General features: G+C 38.6%; 3 protein-coding genes across 5 annotated transcripts in view; 1 reads left to right on the top strand and 2 right to left on the bottom strand.

Annotated features, from left to right (window-relative positions):
• Positions 1-36: 36 nt before the first annotated feature.
• LOC135795829 (uncharacterized) lies at positions 37-1,623 on the bottom strand. Its single transcript, XM_065307619.1, has 3 exons — positions 1,319-1,623; positions 1,044-1,215; positions 37-992 (listed from the first exon to the last, which is right to left on the bottom strand). The coding sequence occupies exons 1-3, from the start codon at positions 1,505-1,507 to the stop codon at positions 859-861; spliced, it is 495 nt and encodes a 164-aa protein (XP_065163691.1). The 5' UTR covers positions 1,508-1,623; the 3' UTR covers positions 37-858.
• A 1,136-nt stretch (positions 1,624-2,759) lies between these two features.
• Positions 2,760-3,913, top strand: LOC135795347 (uncharacterized). The gene is made up of 3 exons (XM_065307006.1): positions 2,760-2,993; positions 3,073-3,242; positions 3,311-3,913. The coding sequence occupies exons 1-3, from the start codon at positions 2,822-2,824 to the stop codon at positions 3,683-3,685; spliced, it is 717 nt and encodes a 238-aa protein (XP_065163078.1). The 5' UTR covers positions 2,760-2,821; the 3' UTR covers positions 3,686-3,913.
• The window catches only part of LOC135795344 (leucine-rich repeat and immunoglobulin-like domain-containing nogo receptor-interacting protein 2), a 114,151-nt gene continuing 96,984 nt past the window's right edge, over positions 3,782-20,948 (bottom strand). For 2 of the 3 annotated variants that reach the window (XM_065307004.1, XM_065307003.1), the window contains one exon: positions 3,782-6,793. In XM_065307004.1, the coding sequence (XP_065163076.1) occupies positions 5,270-6,781 (1,512 nt within the window). In that variant the 5' untranslated portion in view covers positions 6,782-6,793 and the 3' untranslated portion in view covers positions 3,782-5,269. Of the gene's footprint in view, positions 6,794-19,899; positions 20,285-20,948 lie in introns of those variants that run through there. The other variant, XM_065307002.1, reaches the window with a different exon arrangement.

The following is a 20,948-nucleotide window of genomic DNA, read 5'->3' as shown; positions in this document are numbered from 1 at the left end:
GTACACTTATCATTATATCCATATAAAATAATCCAAAATACAAGGCTATTCGCATAAATTATTTAAATTTACATAATCTAAATGTTTAAAACAATGAAACCTATTTCAAACCAATAGCAAAATTCATATATCAAATGTTGTGTCCTATTAATTGCTCTAAATGTATGAACAATTTTTATCAAACGCAGAACAAACACATTCGCAAATTAAACATTTTTAACATGCAGTCAGCCAATGAGAGAATACACATGCAAAATCTTACAATACTATATTATTAACATGAAATATTATTAAATTATTAATGCTAATTATTACAATGAAGACACACTGCTTCCTACTACAAAGATAATTTGACTACGACCATGACTGAAATTGTGCGAATAGATGCAATATGTTTATTAAAAGTTAATAAAATATAGTCTATGCTGAGATAGTTAAGTAAACAAGCTATAATCATTGCAACGCTAATGAAATATATTTGCAAACGATCTAACTGTTTGAGATCACAACATTAGGTGGTTATATTTTGTTCTTAATTAAATTTGTTGTGTTCTAAACCGCAACGTAGTCTATATAGCAATTATGAAGCATTTGCGCAAATGTGTGCGAATGATTTATAATGAATATAGTTAGTAAATATGAAGGGAATTTAAATCAAGCGCCCGCTTAACAGTTAATAAATATTACTAGCACTTAAAATTAATCGTTTTGCTTTGCAAACTGATAAATATCCGCAGTATATTTTAAGATGTTGATAAAACCATAAAATTTTAATTTGGCACAGTTTTTAGAGGGCTTATAAAACGCATGTTTCTTTTAAGATGGCGGATGATCATGCAAATATGCACTTTCGCTATTTTATAGCATCAATTTAAATAGTAACAAGAAGTTGAGGAAGATACAACCAACGCAAAACAAGATTACCCAAAGACCTTTGTTTGATGGATCATATCCGTGCTCTTTCTTAAAAACACGATTTCTATGTTTTACACCTAAAAATATAAATATTTGCACCTTGTTATATTGACAAGAAAATACCTTACTTTTCATATGTGCATCTAGCTGACTTTGACTATTGGCGGTAAGCTTGCACAGCTCGCACTCGAACGTTTTTCCTTCGCGTCCGGCGCGCATTATATGACGCCTGCCCTCCAAATGTCTCTTGAGCACATTGTAACTTGTCACTCTAATTCCACACAGATCACATCCAATGCTCTAATAAACAATTAACATACCATAAATGAGGAATATGTATTTATTAAGCTAATGACATATAACAAATTTTAAACTTATTGCAGAAAACGTGATTTTTGCTTACCTTTTTAATAGGCATATCAGGTTGCTGAGATTCGTCGTCAATGGTCAATGGAGTGACTCCATCGGAAGGAAGATGCACTTCTTGCAGGTTGCTAAGACGTTCTTCGTGATTATCCCACATTGTGAAGTGGCTCATCGGTTTTCTTTGCGTCGGATGCAGGGGCAACACGAAATTTTCGATTTCAGTCATCTTTCTAACGCCACAAAAACATAAATGCTCTACGAGACGTACAAGCCGGACAATTCAAATGAAGATAACCAAAATAATCTTGGTATACGTTCAACTATACAACGATAACGCGAATACGTGATATTTGTAAAGGTCAGTCGGAATATGAAGTGGTTTACCACAGTTTTATGATGACTTTGTATAAAATAAACAGTAGTATTTTAAGTATCAAGTGGGCTAAACGGCATTTTATAACGGTCGATACGCTCGCTTTTAATCAATTTCGTGCCAAAAGGTGCCGTTTATTTGATACCTAATATACAATTTTCTACTTTCATTTTTAAAGCGCAAGTTTATCCACAATTTTGAAACACGAAAAGTTGCACTTTAATCACGAATGGCCAAGACCGTGATTAAAGGACTTTAGTTGAATACCCTAAACTTGAGGTTAAAGTGTGCGTATTTCGCACAAAATTTGAAATGATCTTATACATTATGTGCCAGACCATACATGTTACGATGAAACTTGCTAATACATCTCTAATTTTTTTCTATGAATTTTGCGAAGAGGGCGGCTAAGAGTACGGCACGTTCCTTGACACAATCAAAATGTCAGAAATAATCGAATTTTTAAAAATTAATCTCATTTAAAAGTACCACCCTGGTAACTGACACTTCAAAATAAAGCCGACCATGTTAATATCAATCACGGTGGGAACGTCGAACATTGAGACAATTCGTTTACATGACGTTCCTGTGTATCTATACTTCGTGATTATTGTTTCATGTTGAATTTTTTTCCGGCGGTGTCCATAGCAACGTAATGATTTAAACGAGTACACTAACGAATAGTGGCGCACTCTACCGACGAATGTTCTGTTCCCTAGACTGAGACCATTCGTTTAATATGACGGTATGGTAAACGTTTATGTATTTCTATCATAGATGGCGGTATGTATACTAATACAAATGTTGAAGATGGAGTAAAACAAAACAAATAAACGTTTACATAATTTATTACACAAAGGAAAATCATAGTTAATAAGATCAACAACTATTAGATAAACTATTTGAATTAAAAAAATATTTATATGTGTGTTTTAAATAAATGTAATATGCTTTATGTTGGTAGCTGATTTTGTATAATAATACATAATTTGTGCAAGGTGAAACCGGTTTCACAGGTAAATCAACAAAGAGCAAAATTAAATACAGTGTGTTTAATTAAATTGCGTCATTGGTTCATCTATGATATAACACTCTAACGAAATCCGGTTGCGTTCAGTTGTTCAACTGAAGGCCGTGTGTGTGTTGTATGGTGACTCCAATAACAAAATGCCAGAACGACAATATCCTCAAGTTTTCTGTTCTTTCGACGGTAAAATCGAAATCAATGGAAAATATAGAAAATACTGGATACAAGATGCTACTGAAGACATGTTTTCTGAAATTATGGAAAATCTCACAGAAAGATTTATCGGAGACGAACCAACTACAAAATATTTAAGTAAGTTCTTTTTTATTGCCCTGTCGTAATACAAATTGTCATTTGTATTAATGATAAATGGAATTTGTATTTGAACCAGAGTGTAAAGATGACCCAACCAGCATGAAAGAGTTTCAACAATTCTGGATCAAAATGCTTCACGAAAAGTATTCAATTGCTTGCATGACCAAGGACGACCAAAATAACGTCAAACTAGCAGGTTTTAATGTGCTGACAGAATCTAAAGATGGCGAAAAGAATGATTATAACGTAAGTTTGAATTGTTGAATAAAAAGCGCGCGGACGTGAAGTCGCTTTAAATTAGGGCACAATTGCAGATCACAGGCGTTTCAATTAGCAGATTATTCAAAGTTTTGGATTATGTTGAGCAGCAGCGCGATTTCCACAAGGAGTTCCACCTGCCTACCTGTATGAAGGCAATGGGGCTCTACGTGTTACCAGATTATCGTGGGGATGGACTGGGGGAGAAACTGCTTCATGCACGCGAATTACTGTGTCGGGCGGTGGGGATCACCGGCACTATTACAGCGTTCTCGTCGATTATTTCGCAGAAGTGCGCAGCGAAGGCAGGTTTTAAAGATTTTGTGGTTGAGAGTTATGAACGTCTCGGAGAAATTGATCCAGATATGAAGATTTACGATATTGAAAAACATAGTAAATATATAAAATTAATGTATAAACTGTACAACTAGACGAAGAAATAATTTGAACGAAATTAAATACGGTGGGTCATTCAATAGTTCGTAATAGCTACGGAAGTTAGGAAGGAATGTTAGAAATACAATCGGTTATTATTAATGTATTTTTATTTGTTGGTTGTTGGTTGCTTGTCGTTTATAATTCAATAATTATTATATGTACAAAAACTCTATCAGTTTATTCATATCAGATTAATCTTAATATATACAATTAATATAAAACTTGTTCACATTTGTTTTGTACGTTTCCGCATTCGCTTTCGTTTGCCACGCACACAGAATATAATAATTCGCCTATCATTCAGTCGTCAGTCACAAAAATATGCTACAAACATGCGATCTCTATTATCATTTTATACGTAATTTCCATATAATTATATTAATCGTATATTAATTACGACGATGTTGACTAGTATCTTCGAAAACTATCGTGTACGGGAATTTCTGCTGTCGGCCCACACGATAGTGTTATAAATTGTTGAAGTTTTTAAAAGTTCTCTTCGGTTCATCATAATTTTCTATGTACAGAAAGTAAACACAATGTTATAAAACATATTAAGATACAAAAGTAGACATAATGAAACGTTACAATAAAAACTTTACACTGGAAATTAATCACAACCATGCTTACATAGTAAATGAAATGCAATAAAACCGCACAATCAAATGTTTTTGATTTGTTATTTACACTTGCTCATAAATATGTTTCATTTTTCAAATGTTTAAGTTCACTCTGTAAGATTAATTTTTGAATTAGTATTGCATGTTATACGCTATTTATGTACAATGAGCGTTATACAAATCATGTAGATTAGTAGTTACAGAGAATCCCAAGAGTTTGCACTTTGAGTGCAATTATCAAAATTATAAAAATGAACACACGATTATTCAGTCGAATGAAACAAATGAAATAATAATTTTCAAGATTTTGAGAAGCTAAGTTGGCTGGCAACGTTGGCATGTTTGTAAATTCGTAGTTCAAAGAGCTGACATGTATTTGAAACGATCAACATTCCAAAACTAATACCTCGTCGGATAAATGTACAGTTGCCTTGTTGATTCTCAAATAATAATAATATGTAATAATCACCAACATAGCTACGAGTAATCTTAAACTCTAAATACTGTACAGTCTCTAAAATTTCGTAAAAATCACATCGTGGAATGGATTTCATATAATTTATATTATTAGTTTGCATGTTGGTTAGATAACTTATTATTTATATATCGTTCTGTTTTTACGGATTTTAAATGTCCGATCATTTGGAGTCATCGCACGCGTGCAAATTCACACTTTTATTTCACATCGTGTTATTATTACTGTTGGTAAATATCTCGGTGATGGTTGTGAGAATGTTGAAGATATCTTGGAAACCCATTAGTACCACGATGACTGCCATCGGCATGGTTCAGTGTCCGTGAAAGTGTGTGCGCTCTGCATGTATCGCCAGTGATGTATGTAAACCCGGTAACAGGCAGAGTTCCGCCAGCACCGCGTGGTGTAGTCCTAGCACGCCGCCCACCCACGTCAATTCCATCGACGCAAAATACTCCTGTCGGCGGCGCGCTCAATTCTAGCTACAATTCCGTCACCGGTATTGGCTTCAGGTTGTGCTGGTGTGCATGGCGGATGATGAACTCTTCATCGGAAAATGTCTTCTGGTATTCGTGCTCCTTGCGGCTGATGGGGGTGCGCTTGTTCCACTTGTGCTGTTTAAGTGCTTCGCGCACTCGCTGACGATACCTGAAGAGCAGCAGCCCGATAATACAAACGATAAGCAGTGCACTCACACACAGCGTCACCAGGATAGCCTTCTGTCGAGGGTCGCGAAATGAGCAGCCGAGGTCGTCAGCACTCAGAGTGCGCAGTGTCTTCTCCTTCAACTGAGGCGGTGACATACACTGCACGGTGGTGAGGTTCTTCATGGCGAGAAGATTTCCCAGCCACAGTAACTGGCAATCGCAGTGAATTGGGTTGTCGGTGAGCTCTAGCGAGCGTAATTCGTTCCACGCAAGCATCGATTCGGCGAAGCTAGTGAACGAGTTTTCTCGTAATGTCAAATGCCGCAAATTGGGCAGTCCCACCAGGGCACCATCATCAATACGTTGTAATTTGCGATTGCTGGCGAGTATGATCGTTTCCAGGTTGAGGTTGTCGTTGAACGCTCCTTTGGCAATGCGTTCAAGATACGACGCACCGGTGACGTCCAGTTTGCGCAAATTATTCAAGTTTTTGAAAGAGTTTTCTTCCAGTTCGACGAATTCATTTTGACCGATGGTGAGTTCTTCCAAACGGTTCAGGTGCGACAACTGTTGTGTGGGAACCGTCCGCAAGCGGTTATCTGCCAAGTTAAGACTGCGCAAGCCAGTCATGCCCCGAAAGGCGTTCTCGCTGATATTGGAGAGCCCAGCACCGCTTAGATCCAGCACGGTCAACTTGCCCAAACCCGCAAACGAATCGTCTGGCAGAACAGTAAAGTCATTGAGTCCAACGTGCAATTCCGCCAAGCTACCCATTACGGAAAACGACGGCGTCGGCACGGACGTCAGTTGATTATCGTCCAAGAAGAGAATGCGCAGTGCTAGCAAACCGTCGAACGCTAGAGCGTCTATCTTCGAGATGCGATTCTGTCCCAGATTCAATTCCTCGAGCTTGGGCAGTATCGAGAAGAGCCCGTGCGGTAATTCCTGAATGAAATTTTCGCGCAGGTTGAGCACCGTCAAGGACTTCAGACCTTGAAACGTTTTGTTATTCACCATAGATAATTTATTTTTGTTGAGGTGCAGCTCTTGTAGTTTATCCTGCTGCAGAAAACTCTTGGTGGGAATATTGATTAGGTGATTGCTAGAGAGATCGACGTATTGCAAATCTCTGTAGAACTGGAAAGCGGCACCATCCACCGTCTTAATCTTGTTGTTTCGTAGTACTAAACGCTGTATGGCTGGGTTGAGCGTGATGGGGAGAACGTCCAGTTTGCTTCTCTCACATTTGACGACATAGGTGTCGTCGTTGCATTCGCAGCCAGTAGGGCAGGTCAGCGCGAGCGACGTATCCACCAGCATTAAGACAATCAAATACTTCGTAATCATGACTGGTTTTGTCTGCAAACAAAAGAATAAAAATCGTTAATAAGTGCTTGTCAACTAAAACAGATTAGGTATTACAGATTGTTAAGTGTCCTGTTTTTGCAAAGTTATTATTATTTTATGTTTGTTTTCATAGGAAGAAAGCAATCTCAATGCGTAGGTGTTTATAAATTTCCCTTCCTTTATGCGCATCCTGCTGTGAGTTAATTTTCTTACTTTGAGTTTCGAATGGTATATTTCCGTCTGGGAAGAGTTTTCTTACAAAACGTACATGATATGGGAACAATAAGCCTCGGTGTGATGATATAGATATTACAATATATCTTATTGCGATGTTGGTACCGTTTAACGAGAGATGCTATTTTTAAATTAAATTTTATATACAACCCTAGCAAAAGAGAGAGCCACCGAATGTTATTTTGAAACTAAAATACACCGCATCATAGGAAATCTTCGCGGGATACGAATGCGGGGAACCTAATAAAGTTATACTCCATAGAAGTACAATTGACACTGGCGGTAATTATAATAAATACAGCACTCCCAAATAGTGTTTGAATTTTTTCATAAGGAGCGGTTTTCATTAAATACATTAAAAAGTACTTTAGTCACGGCTTGGGTTGTCTATGATTCAAGAATCAATTTTTGTGTCTCAAAAAAACTGACGCTGGCAGTTTTTCGAATTACTTCGAGTATTTTATCATAATAAATTCACAATTGAATCATTCACGAGAAAGTTTCTGCTTTTCGGTTGCTTTGTGTAACCTTCATACGAGTACACTATGATACCTATCATCTTCGCGTTAAATAAATGTTGTTAGATGATATAATATGCTTAAGATAACAAGAGAAAATGCCTTCTCAATTATTTGGTCGCGGTTAAAAAACTAACATGGAAACCAGTTTATTGGAACTACGTCACGATGATGATAGTTTCATCTGCACTTTTAACTATTCGTAGCGTGTATCGCACATTCGTGAGACGTCACGTTGCACTTTCCACATATAGCAACCGGTGTTTTATTTACTTCTGATAAAACACAATGACACCACGTTGCATTAAATGCATTTCAGTATTCACCGATCGTGATCAGAACGTCAGCAAGCATTCTTCCTGCGATAAACTTCCTAGTACGATCTTTAAAATGACATTGAATTATGAAAAATACCTGCACCGTTACGAACACTTCAAACTGAAAGAGTAAGCTGTTTAAAAAAAAGGAATCAACACATTATTTTATTTTTACGCATCTCAATTCATCTGTAATAGTGTAGCACATATCCAATTGTACTGTTTGTGTTGCCACGGTTTTGTTGGAACCTTGTTTGTACCCAACAAAGAATAGGCAAGCAACCCCTACAGTTTCTACTTCGTGCTGCTTGCGACTGTTACGAATCGTTACGAGTTTAATTTCTTATCGCCGCTGCTTGGCGCGCGCCCTCTAATCCCCAATGGGTTAATAACAAACTGGAATTCGCTGCGATGGCAGTGCGAGTGCGAAGGGCACCACCAAGAGGTCTATGTACAAGTCATGTAAATGTAAACTAAATTCGTGATTTCGTACCGAGTACGAACTGTTTCCACAAAAGCTTATCAATCCGTTATACCACGCGCGTCCACAATTGAAATCGTTCACTCCTTGAAACTTGTTAGAATTTTGAACCAGGCAGCATGTTCATTTTTAATATCACCCTTAAATAAAAACGGTACAATTTAGGTTAGGCTGAGAACATTCAGTGTATTGCCTACACTGTTTCGGTTGGTTAGATTTGTGGAGCTGATTCGCGTAGACTCAACGCATTATCTGTGCTCCGAGATCGTCGTCATTGTCGAGATTCAGTGGTAAACGTTGCAGCAGTCAGATACAGTAAGAAGGCCGTAGAAAACGCGCAAATAAATAAAACGGAACACACGAAAGACATAGATGCACTAATGAAGAGAACTGTAGAGGACCACTGTTCGAAAAGAGAAACGCATTCCTATTTCGCAAGCAAAAGAGAACCATCGTGCTAGACGCATTTCCTCATGTATTTATAGTCTTACGAGTATATAGTCTGTTTTCGAATTGTTCCACGCTGAAAACGGCACTTTTGTATTTGGCAATTTTGAAATACGTTGTGTAAAAATGGATAAGCCAACCATAAAGAAATAACTAATATTGTCAATCCACAAGATGGTATAACAAAAGGCCTAAAATCCACGTGGGGATAATTCCGCGTACTCGTTCGTTTCGAATAAATTTTTACTCCTGGTGCCTGGGTCCTGTAATACATGACTGTAAATATTTGAAATTTAGGTAATTGGAAACGTGCGTCTATCGAGACCAGCGGTTGCGCGGACGGTCATTAGTCAAAATGTTCAATTATTCGGCTGGATTTCCATTTCGGCAATGACGCGTTAACTGGAGCGACGCGGTCACTAACTAAATAACAATCACAATAGAAATCACAGTACAATCAGGATGGTTTCAAGCAAAATTAAGTGACTGTCAATCAACATTGAAATTTTAATGTTTTACAGTACACTGCACCAAATTCTTTCGAAAAAAAAACTGGTATTGTGCAATAAGCTGAGTAAAGTTAAGTAAACACTTACTGTACGCTATACCCTCACAATATCGCCAAAACGATATTTTTACTAAACCATTGTGCAATAGAATATAAAGCTGATGTCATAGTATATCTTCACTTAAGTGCAGGTACGTGCGTTGCACATACGCAACTTTTGTTGATAAAAAAACATGACTTCAATTGCCCCAAGTTCCTACCGACTTGCGTGCGGTGTGCGGCCACTAGCTTGGAGCTTTTACTGTCGCCGTTGATTTTTTTCATACTTTCGCAACGCGTGCTTTATACCTGCTTCTTATTCCTTCGGTCGCAACTAGTAAGGCAGCAACGTGTGTGGCGCGAGAAAACTCTTTGAGACTTCATTCGAGTAATCATTAGTGATTCAAACTACCGACGAACAATTCAACGAATATACTTTTTCTTATGGCGTTCTTGCCCACCTCGCATAGCTGCGGGCGATTGTAAATGTGTATAACTCGTCGTTTGCCTAACCGCCAAGAAAACAACATAACAGTCGGAACTTTTATTATAACCTCTGCTAGGTTTATCAGCGGCGCACGATCACATTTTAGTTTTTTACTTACTTCTCTAACACTGTTAAAAAAAGAACGCATCATAAAGTGCCATACAATCAAAGATCGCTGCACTCGCGGCTGTTCATTTGCAAAAGGTGCCCTCCTGCAAGTGGTCCAATCAGCTCTGGTGACTGTGTAAGTGAAGCTGCAGAGTAGTAAAAAACAATGCACTCTGGCGATGATGTAGCTTTGCCCTCGGTGCTACAGCACACAATGGGACACACAATAACAATAATTATCACGAGTCAAAAGAGTCACGCGTACGCCGCACCCGCACGATGCAAAAAACACACGGCGACCATTCGGAGAGATAGGGCACGTAAAGCTAGAAGCGAGCTCTCCAAGCGCGCAGAAAGCACGGAAATTGTAAAAAAAAAACGCGCCCCTATATGTAAAAACGTGAGCGTATTAACGACGTTTCATTATTTGTGAAACGTGTGCGAATCAACGCTACATAAATAAAATTGATTACATGCACCAGATTAGGTTATGTAATGTAAGCTAAATAACCAGGAAATTTACACCCCAAGCCGAAGCCTTGTACATCGCATGCGCTACCTTTGTGAATTGGCTTCAGAATGCTTTATTCTTATAAAATGCATAAATAAAGTAATATACTTTACACGGTACTCCACATTTACGTCGATGTCCGAGGCGCGCACGAAGAACATAAAAAGAATGAAGGAAGTGGTGTGGTCGGCGAAGACGACGCAAGCAAATTCCCATTACTCAAGAGCAACGTACAGTGCGCACAAGAGTGTGCAACGAATGCAAGAATAATGCACACAAATTTACATAGCTCTTAATGCCTTGATAGTGGAACTCTTCTGCTTGTAGTTTTATTGTTCTACGTACGGAATGCCCGCTGCAGAGGATATATAAAAATTCCGGCGTCCACCGCAAAACTTAATGTTCATTCTCGTGGCTGCGGCCAGGTACAAAGTCAATGCGGTTAAATGCTCGCATATTTTAAAATGCACCTTGCCAGCGAGACGCGTCTCCGGCCGGTTTATTTAGTGCTCGTAATGTTAATGTTAATCGTCTGCATGAGTCGTACACACGAGAATGATATAAAACAGTATCACATAGCACATCCTGTATAGGTACACGTGTGCGTGACGCAAGCGCAAGTACAAATAAAACAAGATGAAATAATTAAATTCCAGTGCAAAAGTAAACCAAAAATTTCAAAAGATATGAATTGTAGCGGCGTTCACGGTATTCCATAATTATTTGTTTTAAATAACATACAATTATATTTATCTGCCTGATGATTCACTATGGCGAAGCATATCGCAGTAATTTTTTTTTGTAAATAAGCTACATTTATTAGTTTAAATTAGCAACAACAGATTTATATAAAAGTGAGTGGTCCTTTTAAGCAAAACATTTTTTACATTTCCTTTTAATACACTCGGATTATAACGTTTATGATTCATAGCACGAACATTTTAATAACAGATAAACAGTTACCATCATCATCTTTGTATGGCGACTGCATAAAGGAAGCAACAGTCATCGACGTAGCATTGTTTATGTGGATTTCAATCGTTACAGTAATGAACTAGCATCTTAAAGTTAAGAAATTGGTTTTATAATGAAACCGCTTGGGTCTCGTAATTAACAATGTTGCGTACACAGAAATTAACATATTAAATTGTGCATTTTAAATTCTCAAACAGGCGTCGAGAAAATTTGTTCCTAAAGTTAATAGTGTACCACGAATTACGGTCCCCAAAACGGGAGCGCGATGAAGATGAAAATTAACGATTGTGAATAATTTAATTAGTTCCATACGTTTTCAATTAATTTTTATGTGCGTCCAACCGTCATCTACAGCGCGCATCTTCAGAACGAAATGAAGTAATAAATTAAAAATTTCAAGGTCCCCTGTGCTGCGTGTACCGTAACTAGAAACACTTGAACGCGGATGTAACCAATGTGGGTTGAAGTACAATTATGAATCAAGCGCACAAACCACACGAAATTCAGCAAACACCTGACCAACAGGTTTGAATAAAATTCCGAGTGTTAGTATTAATTATGTAAACTATTACCGCCTACACATTCAAGATGGACTTATTTACATTTACATTCTCATTAAGCGAGATTTTTATGACCTGGTGTTGCTGATAGCATAATCCAGTTCCCGACGCAACCCCTGAGCGGTGTTGTCAACGTTACTACAATACTAATGTAATAGAATAAGAAGCATGTACGAGATGTAATGACGAACAAATATATAAGATTTCTCCACCGCCTCACTTAAGCAAAGCTGTTTAATTACGTTACCATGTCGAACTGAATGACAGCAGCTTGGCGGAGGGAAAGCTATCAGCGTAGCTTTGAAACTGCGCGAAAATTGGCAAAGCATGCTTGTTAAAACGGCGAAAAATGAAAATAAGCGCCGACTCCAAGTACCCCTATACACGTTGCACAAAGAGTCATAACTGCGTATGCATATAGCTATTATAAAGACAATTTTGCGGGTAGCTTTTGCACTGTTATAATATTATTGTCTAATTGATTTTGTTTACGACTTCTGAGCTGCGTTATGACAAAGTCGCTGAATAAATTTGAATATTATTACAACCTATATACACAGACCCAACCAAACGGACGAATGTTCAGATGTAAAAATATTGTGTAACAACTTTTTAATTAATAAACATCTCGGTTCAACACCGACAACTTTCCTTTTTCGTAAATGTCTTCTCACTCTTCTGGCTTCTTGGTTCCTATCGTTCGTTAAAATGTTTTTATGTTTACGGATATGCGTCATTTTTAGCTGCAACTCCATTTTTTGTTACTTCTTAACGAGTTAGTTGAAAATTAATTGAAAAGTTTGCCAAAGTTCACATCGGACGACCAATGAACTTCGAAAGTTTTTAAAGCGACTTCGGTGTTTTTTTTCGTTGTGCGTCCTTCGCCGGTCTCCGACGGTACGCAATTTTCTGAAGAAGAATTTTTGCATTGTGCGCAGAAGATTCGATTAAAGTAACCGTAGACGCTTTTTAAAACGTCGATGAAAAATAGGAAAAATGCGAAATAAGTGGTAATCAAACAAGATGATACAATGAAAATTGCGATGGAAAAAATCCTTTGTTCGAAAATTAGTTGCATCTTGTCTGGGCGATATTGCGTTAGAATATGAGAATGAAATGCGAATGATAATAATCGTAGTAATTAAAGGCGGCTTCATTGAAAACATTTTAATTGCGTGTTTCATGCACATTGCCACAACTAGAATAAATTAACAGGTTCGCACGACAAGCGTCCATTTTTTTTATTCTACATCTACGTCAACAACTTTATACGTTGGGTAAACACAGGTTGAAATCATTAAAATCGTTTTTTCGCACAATGATTTTTCGCTGGAACAAAAGTCTTAATTGTAGCAACTTGTAGCAGCATACATAATCAAATGTAAATTAATGCATTGTTAATTTATAAGTTTTGTGTAGTGCAAGATTCAGTACATTAAATTTATTAATTTTCTTTATTCATAATTTTATTACGTAGGTTTATTTAGGTATCGTTGTCAAGGCCACCAAGAGCGTTCAATGTGAGTAAAAGGTATGCAAATTTTTGAGCAAAATGATAACACGATAGAAATAACATTGGAGCTATTGCTACTTCAATTGGCGTTCAATTTATATATCTGCAGAGATGTGGATGTGGAGGCAAAGTGTTTCCTAGCCCGAGGGGCAAAAACGCCGCCCGAACTTATGTGCGCCGCGTATTCAGTTCTGAGGGAAGAAATGAAATGCACCAAATGCTTGGAGCGCGTCGAGCAAAAGCAATTGTGTAGGGGTGGCTTGGCGCGGTAATAGTAGCTTGCAATTTACGTAGTAATTTCCCAGTTGCGGGGCGATAACCATCTGTAGTGTTTGTTCTCTCTCTCTTTCTCTCACAACCCCCCACATACACACACAGCCACATTACGCACCCAGCTCTCATACGCATTACGCACACGCACACACGCAATAATGCGCACTTATTGAGACGCGCAAAATTTATAAATTATGCCGCAGGTACAAATTTTTATTCGCTGCATTTTTGTTTTCTGATTTGCTTGAGGACTTTTAAGAATAGATTAGAGGATTTTCGCGCAAGCCTGTTTTGCAGACTGTTTTAACGATACATGCGTGCGCTGTGTGCACCCTCCCCTCTAGTGGAGAATACACTTTTCAGTTGTGCTTTCCCCTTCGTTAAACTCAGGCATTTTAGTACAAAACACATCACACCGCACGTTCTCTTTAGTGCTCTGCTATCCGCCAAGCATTGACAAAACGTACACTAAGTACATCGACGTTCAATGCCTCGCATGCAATGGTGAACATGTGTAGCGTTTCATTAGCAAGCACACCCCATCACAAGAACATAGTGCAGCACTGGAATAAACGAATCGAATAGAAAAGCGACGCGTCACCCTAAGTGCACGGGGTCCGTAGTCGCCCCGAGAATTATTGTCTCTTTGTGCCTTATTCCTTCATCTGTACATGTCCTTGGACTCTCATTATCGAAACGCAGTTGCGTGTGTGCAAAGTAGTTAGGTCAAAATCATAATAACCCCAAAAAAAATCAGCACATGTGAGATCCACATGCATAGCAATTTAAATGTACGTAGTATAATTTAAAGCCAAGATAATATTTAAAGAAATGCCAATTCTTGCATGGAATTGAATTTTACAGTGTTTGTATTTGTATTAATATAATAAAATATATGCGCGTTTGCGCAACTACGCGATACAAAACGCGGAAGATATTCCACCACAAACGGCGAATGAGCACCCATAAAGTGTATATTCAGTTGTTTGGCGGCAGTGAATTACCGAAGAGAGTGCTACCAAAGACACATTCAACAGCAGTGACACCAGCGGCGGCATCGGCGGCAGTCACTAGCGGCGTCTGTGCGTGTTAGTAGTAAGGGATATGGAAACCCGTATGGGTGTGCTGTGCTCAGCCACGCCACCGCTTTTTCCGACTATAAATAAAGTAAATGGCAGAAATAAATCCGTTCATTTTCGACGTTTTTGCGTTTTGTATTTTATGGCCCAGTCTTATCGGGTACGAAAAGCAAAACGCATGCGGACGTTGCGCTGCCAATTCCGTGCTAAAATGTCCACACAATCGCCGCCCCCAAACTCAAAATTGACGTTTCCAATATCAATCAGGACGACCTATTCTCGTTGCAAAATGCGCATTCTTGATATTAATTGAATTTCTAATGTTTTCAACGAATTTTCTCGGCTACATAATATAACGCTAGCAGTTATATTTCTATCCAATCTCCGAAATGATTTCCAAGCATTCTAAGCATTTCATATAATTTTTATGAAACGAATCCTTTATAGCGAGTTAATCGTAAAGTAAGTGAGTAAGTAAGCAAGCACACCTCTATACTATGACGATATCGAACGGAAACAGAATTTATTATATGCTCAAGATAAAATTACCAGGCAGTTATACATAACTAAACGTCTGTATATCTAGCGTAGAAGTACTCCTTGCGTATACCTATAATAGACTCTCCTTTTGCTTCGTAGCCATTCCTACAATTTTTATATGACCGACGTGCATTGAAAGCTTGCATGACTAGGTGTTTAATGACTTAGAGCGGCTACAAATACGAAACGTAATAATTCCCTATTGCATTGGTAAAATGCATTCTTTATAGCGTAGAATGAGCATTAATCAAAAGAATAAACAATAATGTCAAGGCAATAAAATAATCGCCACGAAAAAGCAGTTGTAAATTCAGAATAAATCAATTATTTGAATCTCAAACAGATGATAGCACTAATCAAATAAATGTATTATTATTGGAACACGATCTCAAGCATATTTTTTCAACATCGCGACATCGCCAACGGTTCGAACTCGAACGGGGCAAGTTCAATAGCCTAACTAAACCGCTTCGCAGCCTGCCCACATCATCACGCATGTACGCTTACAGTTGATCTTGTGTACTTGGCGTGTACTTGCGCGCTACAACTACACACACACATCACAATTTACTTGCTCTCTTTACACCGCGACCAACCAAGGACTTGGCTCTGGCACTTCCAAGCACCGCTAGTATGAGTCTTTCAGCAATGCACGCAACTATTTTCCTCGTACTTGTATTCTAATATAATATGCATTAGTTATACCGGAGATATGGTCGAGATATAGTCGAGTCTTTTAGTGGTTGCCCGACTCGCGGTCGCCAAACGCCTATAACGGAGAGGAAATGAGGAGCAATAATGAAACGAAATCCTGTACTGCAGGAGAGAAACTGGACGCAAAATTGCACCTCCAAGAGCTAATGTGCTATGCAGGCGCGCTATCGTGGAAAAATGAAGTGAAGCCTCGCGGGAACACGCGCACGCTCACAGGTACCTAGTAATTTTAATTGTGTTTTGCGCTCGGAACCGAGCAGGCATTTTTGCTAAATAGCGGACCCTAGTAGAAGCCCGCAGATAGCTACCGTGAATTCACATTCCATCCGAGGGCGATATGTTTCAAACATGAATTTCATGTGTGTGCGTTTTAATTTAATGAAAAAATGCTGTCTCATATTACTTAACAAAATATCATCTAAAGCATATTATCTCAGTGTTGATCGCATGATGATTTCAGCGAAGCAACATGATTTTCAAATAATTAAATATCTTTTTTTAGAAGAGACGCTACAAAAAATACTAGGTAATACTTGCTCTTTGACTTCTTGCCATACTTTGAGGCATCAGTAAGAGTTGTCTGCTAGCTGTGGGAGAGCAGCAGCACGCAAGTGTTAATTAAAACTCAAATACAACTTGATTGAATCTGAACAAGAACCGACTATTTATTAATTAGCATCACTCGGTGTGTTTCAACACTAGTTGCTCGTTTCGGAGGCATGAATGACGATGGTGCGCATTTTTATCGTCGTACCTACAATAAACAAAAAAAAACATAGCAGGTCGATGAGGAGAGCTTCAGATATTTAATTAGCGGACTGGATTTTTATCATGTTTTCTACAACGTTGTGAGTACTATTTGCATATGCTCGCAGACACTTTTTTTTATTAAATAGCAAATGTGAAGGTACCCCAGGCGCACAAAGCATGCTTCACGAAGAAAAAGTGCTGAGGAGATGCAAAAAAGCCTACATGTTTTATCACATACAGCTCCCTTACAATATAAGTCTAGAAGCTTTGGAGATTCTTTGATGAATTGAAATGTTCAATTGCTCCATTTGTAAATTTCTGCATCTTGGACTTGCCCGGATGAAGTAGGTCTTTCTTCTTTATTCCATAAAAATTAAACAAATGCCTTACACTGTGGGCAAGAGAATGGCTGCAGCAAAAAGCACAGGAAGTGGCCGACAAGCCATTGCCAGCACTCAGGTGATGAATGAATAATCGTCGCAAGAACAACAATGGATGAGAAAAACAAGCATAGAAAATACACCACAAAACGCGACTAAAAAATCTTAAAATGATATCAAGGGAAAAGTATTAAGAATGAGATCTGTTGTGCCCAAAGTGCATAATCAAAGAAAATGTGAATCTTGTTTAATCCCATTGCGCTGATATAAAGTTAATACTGAAAAAGTAGCACATTCATAGCAACAAGCGCGTTCTGCTGGATAATACAAGTACATACATATTAACTTCGATGAGCAGACCGACCAGTGAGCAAACTTCAGCTTAGCCTGCTATCTTCTATGCCCCGCATGCATACAAACAAAACACACCACATACACTGCCCGGTCGACAGCAAAGCTCCAATTCTAGTTCTAGTTTCTTCTTCCTTCTTGTTCACTTCTTGGCTCATTGCTAGATTGACCCGGCTGCGAACATTATTCTATGGCCTGCATTAAATCCCAGCACGATTCATATTCTCTATGTCGGCGGTATGTGCGCCCGCGAGGCACGGCGCGCGACTTATCGTTTAATCTCTGGCTCGTCGTCGAATCGGCGGATCTTTCTATGTGATGTTGGAAACGCGAGGAAACCGAGGCAGGCAAAAAACAAAGAAAACATAACAAATCCAAACTACTATATTGTTATGGTATGAAGAGCCGGCCGAGCACAGAGGACTTAAAACAACACTAAAAACCAACGACGACCAGAGAAGCGAAAACCGAAACGAAATATACAGCACATCTTATATGAATGCCGCGCTCGGTACATCTCGAGTTGCACGATTTCGTGACTCGCTTTACTTGGGAAAATAATCGTCATCATTATCTTCAGTTTCATAACTAATTTTATTATACCTTGCCGTATCGGCGCGCACACTAGACGTAAATAAACAATTCGAGTGCCCATAGTTATTGCGCATTGTTCACAACATTGCGATTGGTGTATTAAAAAAATCATAAGCCAAAAATTGAGATTCATTCTCGATAATAATTGTACCTCAGCTGGATGAATTAATTTTGTACAACCATTGTAGTTTCAAATATGTCATGGAAATTAAATATATTATTCTAAAAACGCTAAAAACATTAACATCTCCAAGCCATAATCAAGAAAAGAATATCTAGTACCTACCCCCACTCAAAATAGTTACAGCCTTCTTCCAGTAAAATGCTGTTAGGTATTAAATATTTGCGAATTTTGACAGTTGGCGGCTACATAGTCCTACATGACCGTGTTGGAAAACGAAGTTATCAAGCACACGAAATATCTACCATTATCAGTGGAATCTGTAGCTCTCATTTGCAGCTGAGTCATGTCGCATGCGACAATTTCCAAGCTTTTACAAACCTCACATTCACACATTAGATATCTGAAAATCCCATCTCGATCGATCAATTAAACATTCAGATGAAACTGACTTCACCTTCGAACATATTCCCAAGCAAATTTTTGATTATCGACGATTATAAACAGATCAGTCATTATTTTTAGAAAACCGACTTTTTCGTTTGAAACCACATGTGGATGGTAAGTTGTTTTGTTTCACGGTAAATCAATTACAGCGCACAGAGTTATTAGGTACGCTTCAAACAGCTGAATAAGAGGAAACGAAACCGCCGAAACACGCTTTTTTCGTGGTCTTTTCATACTTTAATATAGCTCACCGCGGCGTAATTTAATTTTAATTTCGAATTGATGTACGCGCCGACTACGCGCCTACCACTGATTGGGAGATTAAAGGTGCGTGCAGCACATGCATGATATGTGGAATAGTAGCGTTGAGTATAGCCACCGAAATGTTTTTGTTTTCATCAAACGACAACGAAAACACGAAGAGCGAAAGAGCGAAAAAACACTGCTTTCCACAATTAAGGATTTTATTTGTTTATTACACAACAAAATAAAATCATATTTTTAGTTCCGTTCCGATGCAAGGATTTAAGTCTAACGACTAAATGTTCATGTTGTAAGATCTAGAGTTCGTTAACATTGTTTAAACTACCGTTACTCTGCTTAGATTCGAGCTACAGTGCTGCTCATTGGTTGTAGAAGCGATTGAAAACATAAACAATTAACCGATATAGAAGAAAATATTGGAGTAACATTAGTGAATGCGTTTGGGAAAAGTGTTATCGCACGTCGACCTCGCCCCGTGTGTTTGGCCGACCGGTAATAACCAACAAATACACTTTGTTCAAATTTATCCGACACACATATCGTATCGTGTTTGTACTGTCGTTGTGATACGAGGATCGCTAGCTGATTGAAAACGCTGATATCGCAACATACATCGGTATGCTTATGTAGTGTTTCCTTTTTTTTACTCCGCTTAATTGGAAATTTCCCACAATAGCAATGTTTGTTTTGCATCATCATGATATCAAAAATAATTGAAAATTAAAGCGATATGAATAAACTAACGATTTATCATGTAATCCAAAACTACACGCTGACCTCACCTCAACATCATCTCAAATAAACTCGCAACATTTGCGATTGCTCATGATTAAACATTACGAACACGTCAGTTGTTTTTATTACGTTGCAAAGTTGGAATGTGAATATTATTCGAAAATGTACTTACAGTCAACATGTTATCGGAATATGTCCAATGTATTAAATAAATCCACAAGGAATTGCACAAATCCAAAACAAGCGCACTCCAATTGAACAACTCATCAAAATAATCCGAGAACGACGTAGCCCCAGTTAGCAAGTGTCGTCGGTGTAACTGGAGGCGTTGGAACAACCATGAGTGGAAACGAAAAATACAACAACAAAAAAAGTGTCGTGCACGCGCGTTGTACTTTAGCGGTTAAATCATCGTCGGCGTTTTGATTATGGGGCGCGCTGAGGATGTGCTCACTCTAACAATGCGCGCGACTGCGCCGGGTGTGCTAGCTGCTTTTGCGCGCCGCACGAACTACACACCAAGAGTGACTCACGAGAACTGATTAGTTTGTGCAGCGGCAGGCCCACAGCGCGGCAGCGGCGTCGACTCACTCGAGTCCAATCTCCCTACTCCGCACCAAGAACGTGTTTGGTGTGGCGCGGTGCGGCGTCGTTTCGACTTTGGTCGCAAATGTGAGAATGCTGGCGTCGCCGGTGGTGCTGCTGACGCGACGAACACCGAGTATTTGAGTTTCATCACGCAATTTTTTACTTTAACTATTATTTAAAATTCGGTGAAAATATTATATTTTATTTGTAGTGTTAGACACTTGTGTATACACGGTATTAACGGTTAATTCCACATATTGAACACATTTTTATTACAGACTAGCATCGCGCCCCGGCTTCGCACGACGTCTTCCAGTCATGACTGAAATTAGCATTTTCAAACTCTTTTTCGATCAAACATACAGGATACTTTGCGTTGCTTTGCGCTTACTTTGCCCTTTTTCTTGTTGGAAACCGTAATCATACGTCTTGCCCTGTACATGATTTCTTATCTACAGCTTCGTTCTGACTCGTGCGGCGTGCGATGTAGCACGATCGTGCTTGGGAGCGTACGCGCGTCTTGCACACAAAAATATGCTGCGATATCACACCAAATACCTATGCAATTCAATTGTCTGATCGACACCAAATCCTTTATTTTCTCGGATTTTCTGTACATTGCATGTGTATGCA

Source organism: Atheta coriaria, unplaced genomic scaffold (assembly GCF_025399875.1).
Source record: "Atheta coriaria isolate IRGN ID8LTWV9N9 unplaced genomic scaffold, Caltech_Dcor_3.1 hic_scaffold_7_pilon, whole genome shotgun sequence".
Lineage (NCBI taxonomy): Eukaryota > Metazoa > Arthropoda > Insecta > Coleoptera > Staphylinidae > Dalotia > Dalotia coriaria.
Note: the sequence above shows the minus strand (reverse complement) of the source record. Positions and strands in the feature narration are given on the sequence as shown.